Source organism: Azolla caroliniana, unplaced genomic scaffold (genome assembly GCF_043228905.1).
Source record: "Azolla caroliniana isolate FFs.n. ecotype wild unplaced genomic scaffold, voAzoCaro1.0.p SCAF_4, whole genome shotgun sequence".
NCBI classification, from domain to species: Eukaryota; Viridiplantae; Streptophyta; class Polypodiopsida; order Salviniales; family Salviniaceae; genus Azolla; species Azolla caroliniana.
This window is the reverse complement of record NW_028230439.1, coordinates 1559712-1565436: the sequence shown is the minus strand read 5'-3', so window position 1 is coordinate 1565436 and position 5725 is coordinate 1559712. Positions and strand designations below refer to the sequence as shown.

Below are 5725 nucleotides of genomic sequence, written 5' to 3'. Positions count from 1 at the left end.
AAGCGATACCCTATTGGCAAGTGAAGTTTGCAATATGGTAGTGTTCACGAATGTATACTACAAGGGAAACACTTTTGTACCCTTCTGATACATGTAGTGACTTGATGAAATTAATTTGAGCTCTTGCTTAATTCACAAGTCACGAGTTCAATTGTTGCCACACCCTCTTTTGTTGCAGAAACAATCACATAGTTTATGCATGTCAACCATGTCTTTACCTAGAGACCCCATGCCCCCCCCCCCCCCCCCCCCCTCCTCTTGATCAGGTCCTCGTTGACATACTCCTTTGCAAATCTCATCCTAGAGCAAGTCATGTTTTGACCAGGCATTTGTAAAAAATTACAAGTCCCATGTGTCCTTGGAGTTATTGCAAATGTAACTTGGGCTCCTTAAGAGAAATACTTTTTTTTTTCTTCAAAAAGGTATTGTATGCCGGTCTTACGCATGTCGCAGAACGTGTATCGACAGTTTCAACTCTAAAAGATTGATATATGCAACGAGGTATGGGGGGGGGGGGGGGGGGTTGGGGGGGCCGACGAAGAGAATAAGAACAACACACAACAGAGAGAGAGTGTGTGTGCTTTGAATTGTCAATATTTCGACATCGTCGATATCAAGAGCCCTAGACAAAGTGTCAAACTGTACACACACAATATGTACATAATGTATGATGTTATGTTATGTTATGTATGTATGTATGTATGTATGTATGTATGTATGTATGTTATGTATAGATGGATGGATGGGTGGATGTATGTATGTATGTATGTATAGATGGATGGATGCATGTATATATGTATGTTATGGTATGTATGGAGTAGCATAGAAGACTTGCATAAGGGACTTTTTGTTTGTGAAATTAGTAGGGGGTGGGCCAGCCAAATTTGGCAATTTCTAAACTTGGGTCATGGCCTCGCCATCTCCACCGTTGATCTTAACTCTTCACGTCAATCGTCACCGCCCGATTTCATCCCGAGCCATTCTTCTTCTGCCTTTACATCTAATCAATGAATCAGAAAAGCGTGTCAATCCTTTAAAACAGAGTGTGCCAATCCATCAATTAGGGTGATTTAAATGGCAAGCAAAGCAGATGACCATTAGCATTAGACAATAAAGGCTCTTAATCTCGATTAGGGATATCATTAACACTTTCTGCCCTCTTGATTGCCCGTCAGCAGCTGGTTAGCGACTATTTGTAAATCGATTTGGTTGATTAGCAGCTGTTTGTGGATTAATTCGATTGGCATACTTGATGTAGTTAGCGCCCTTTGCAAATTTCATGTGTCTTAAATACTGCGACTGAAATTGTTAATAATTGTCGGTAATCAAATAAATGGAATGAATCATCAGTAGCTATCCGATGACCTCGCATTAGATCGATCGGTTTGATAGAGAAAAATCGATTTAATTAGCGCCTTCTCAGAAGACTCATCTCAAGAAATTATTGCAACAAAGAAGGTACTAATTATTTTTCTGGCTCAACAAATAAATTCAATAACTAGCTTTGCGAAGCTAATAGTTTTCATCCTTCTAATGATTCTGAAATTCGTTGTCGTTGTTATTTAATCCCTCGAAGATTCTGCTGATTAATTTCCATTAATGGATGTTCTTCCTTTAATCCTTTATCATTATCAAAATTGGGTGGGCCTGACTGATTTACTAATTCGATCTGATTTCAGGAAGTTCTATTGCTCATCAATTCCAAAACCCATATTCAAATTTGTTTTTAATGAATCACAAAGCTCGAATAATCAGCTACAATCTCTGCTTCGTTCTCTTCTTGTTCTTCTTCTGTCTTTTTATGCTACAAGACTTCCCTTATTCACAATCTCTATTGAATGATTGGAAGCTCCTTCTCAAGGGCAAAACCCTAGCTATCATTGATTCTTCTCCATCTAATGCAACCTATGATCCCTTCAAAAACCCTAATTTGATCACAACCCAAAACCATGATGAAGAGCAAGTAGCTACCCCTAACAGGACCTCTAATTTGGAGGAAGCCATAATATCTCCAAACTTGGAGGAGGGCCATGATTCATCATGCCAAGACTATCAGAATTGCAAGTCTCCCCCCAACCACCAATCTGGTAGTCTAGGGGAGAAGAGAGAGTTCCAAGCCTTTGGTGTAGGATCCCATCTCTTCATCCACATGTCCACATACAGAGGAGGCCCCAATCAATTCTTCATCAACGGGCTCGGCTCCAAGGCGAGCCACGTGTTCTCGAACGCAAGCTTCGAGTGTGAATGGGTGCCCGAGCCTCCTCCTAGGGATTGGACCATGCCCAATACCAATGCAGGGAACCTCACTCGCCATGGCCATGGTCATACCTCGGTCCAAGGTATTGCTACTAAGATGCTCCCCGATTGGGGCTTCGGGAGGATCTACACGGTAGTCATCGTGATGTGCACATTCAATCAAGACATTGGGATCGATCGCGAGGGCGGGAAGCTCGTATTGTATGCATCGCCCACGGACTCGTTCGATGAATCCTCGAATGTACAAAAAATTGTGGCACTCGAAGAGAAGAAAGGGGAGTATAATGCAACAACTTTCGACAACCCGACTCGGCCTTATGACTACATGTATTGCGGATCGCCCCTCTTTGGAGATCTAAACCCCCAACGCATCCGAGAATGGGTCTCCTACCACATGAAACTATTCGGTCCCAGATCACATTTTGTGTTGTATGATGCTGGGGGTATCCATCCCGGAGTCCGGAAGGTCTTAGAGCCTTGGGTCAAGGCTAGGAGGATCACGATCGAGAACGTGCGGGCGCAAGAGAAATACGACGGGTACTACCATAACCAATTCTTGATTGTGAATGATTGCTTGCACAAGACGAGGTTCATGACCAATTGGACCTTCTTCTTCGATGTCGATGAATTCCTATACTTGCCTGAGGATTCGTCTCTTGAGTCACTCCTGGCAGAACATGCAGAGTTCACACAAATCTTCTTTGAGCAAGCACCAATGTCACACCATCTTTGCATCAACAATGTCCCAAGTGCCAATTATAGCAAGTAAAAATTCCTTCTCTTACTTTTCACCTAGTTGGTTGGTTGATGTTTAAATTGTAATAGAAAAAGCTTAATATGGTAATAAAGACACAAGTTTTTATGCATATTTCTTTGTACTAATGTGTTACTACTATGTTTATTGTGTAGTATGTGGGGCTTTGAGAAACTCGTGTTCAAATCTACCAAAAAGGGGGTGCGACGCGACAGGAAATACGCAATACAACCACGCAATGTTTTTGCGACAGGTGTTCATCTATCTCAAAATCTCAAAGGTAAAAGCTTGCAAATTAGAGGAGACAAGGTGAGATACTATCACTACCATGGGACAACATCCTTTAACGATGAAGTGTGTCGAGACTTCATTAACATCACGTTGGATCACAAAGACACGATTTGGTTTGATAAAGAGCCATTCAATTTGGACTTGAGCATGCACAACTTGGCCTCGGCCATCAAAGACTTTGAGATTGAGCAAATTGGAGAACAATAAGTTTTTCCAATGATTTTTTTATAATCTCTAGTATATAATTGTATACATTTTTAAGCCTTGTGGACAAAAAAAATAGTATGTAACATTAGAAACAACACAAAAGTTATGATAATATAAAAATAGGTTATAAGGCAAGATATTCTTTCCTTTCCATTGTAATTATAAGAAAGTACAAATTTGTTTATTCCTTTTCATTGTACTTATAAGAAATTACATCATTGAAGATTCTAAAGTAAAATATAATCCTCCATTGAAAAAAAAGTAAACTGTGTTCCTCTATTAAACGAAACAATTCATTACAACGAATCGCGTTATTGAAGAGATGGAAGTTAATTCTTCATCCAAGTCTAGACAAATGCTTTGCTATACATATAGCTTGTAAAAGCAAAGTGATTGATGTCATAAGAAGATGAAATTTAACTAATGGAGTATATTCTTCTTTGAAAAAAATAAGAAGATGAAATTCGGTTTGAATAATAGTCATCTTGATGTAATGTGAGGATGGTGGATAACCTTTAGGTGAATTGTGAAGGAAGAACAAATGAAACATGAGTTTGATACGAGCCTTTGAGTTGAATATTGAAAATAAATACGTGAATAGTGATGAGTTCCTAAACTAACCACACTTAAAGTTATTGTTTTATCATGTTGTCATTCATCAAGATCATGAGGAAAATTTTTTTAAGGTACTGCTTTCTACAATAAATGACCTAAGCCCCCACATTTGAAATTTAAGGCCCAAATATTTGTCAAAGCGTCAAGCTATGCCAGAAAAAGGAGAAGGAATGAGGTGATACACATGGCATGTTGGATTTTGGGCCACAAAAGCTAACCAATTCTACTACAATGAGGCCCTTAGATTTTAAAGACGAATTGTAATCTTGGCATTTAAAGCATGTGGAAGAATAGAGTTCTTCCTTATATAAGTAAATCGCTTCATTCTCCCCTTTTGCTTCGAGTGTCCCTCCTTACAAAGGAATCAATGAGTGCATGTTTTCTAAGCTCGTGCAAAATGATCCATCTTTTCTATGAAAACATAAAATATAATGCTATTGCAGTTATGAAATGTTGAGCATGGTTTGGGCACACATCCCCCTAAAACAGGCTAAACACAGTGAGGCACATCCCCCTAAACCTTTCCAAGAAAAAGACACAAACAACATGGTTCAAAAATCTAATGCGAGGAAAAACATTAGATGTCTCGTAGACATTGCAACATGACTAAAGACAACTACGTGGTTGACAATAAAAAAATCTTAACGCGTATTGATGATTGGGTACAATCTATTAGGTGTCTTTATTTTTTTTATTTTTTTTTATTTTTTTATTTTCCAAAAAAGAATATACTCCATTAGTTAAAATATACATGAACACGATCCCTTTCTCAGGTAGGCCGTGCCAAGATTATCCTAGCCTACATACGAGATCTCACTTATTTATCTTACACTTTTACATATGACTCAAGCCATCCTTTCAGATACATCACCTACCTTCACTATCCCACTTGCCATGTCTTTCACACCCCTCGTTCAACTAATGGGAGGGGGAAACAACCATCTGGGTACATCATACTTCCATAGTATATCCATTCCATTTGCTGCGGCCATCGGTGTCGTACACCATCTTTTTCGAAAATTCAGCCTCATTAGGTCTGTAGCATCATTAGTACCATTAATCCGCACATATTGAGCTCTTAGTGTAGTTATGAGTGTGTGCCAAATTAGCTTAATCGATTCAGCTGGAGGGCGTTTGTGTGCGGAAAATACCTTGGTACACCTTGCTGTCCATATATGCCATATAGTAATGGGGGCAAGCAACATCCAAAGATCTTCAAGTTTTTAATTCTGTACACAAGTTGTAGGTACCCCGTTGTCAGGGATCAGCCGAACAATGCCATTCTCCCCTCTGTACTTAGCATTGCATGTGCTATCGTATGTCACCACATCAACGTCAAGACACATCCAACAAGCATGTCCCCAGTTGAGGGTGAACGAACTAGAGGCATGGCAAAGCAAACGAAGTGCCCTTCCCCATACAACCATTGCATCACGGCATTCCCATAGACAATGGGAGATGCTTTCTATCTGTCCACATGCAGTACATCTAGGGTCTACATTGGGGCCTTTACCCCACGTCCCTACCGGCAAGGCTCTATGTGCAATAAGCCATAAACACATCATTATCTTGCGGTCATATTTGTCATGCCATATCATTTTC

The 5725-nt window shown here is 39.8% G+C and overlaps 1 protein-coding gene across 1 annotated transcript; it reads left to right on the top strand.

Moving 5' to 3' along the window:
- The first annotated feature begins 1109 nt into the window (after positions 1 to 1109).
- Positions 1110 to 3643, top strand: LOC147864713 (galactan beta-1,4-galactosyltransferase GALS1-like). The gene is made up of 3 exons (XM_087318843.1): positions 1110 to 1458; positions 1680 to 3021; positions 3166 to 3643. Exons 2-3 carry the CDS (start codon positions 1730 to 1732, stop codon positions 3506 to 3508), a joined length of 1635 nt encoding a protein of 544 aa, XP_087174969.1. The 5' UTR covers positions 1110 to 1458; positions 1680 to 1729; the 3' UTR covers positions 3509 to 3643.
- The last annotated feature ends 2082 nt before the right edge of the window (positions 3644 to 5725 follow it).

Coding starts and splice junctions, on each gene's coding strand:
- LOC147864713 (XM_087318843.1), top strand. CDS start 1,730: ATGAATCACAAAGCTCGAATAATCAGCTACAATCTCTGCTTCGTTCTC. Junction 3,022..3,165: donor CCAAGTGCCAATTATAGCAA/GTAAAAATTCCT, acceptor TTTATTGTGTAG/TATGTGGGGCTTTGAGAAAC.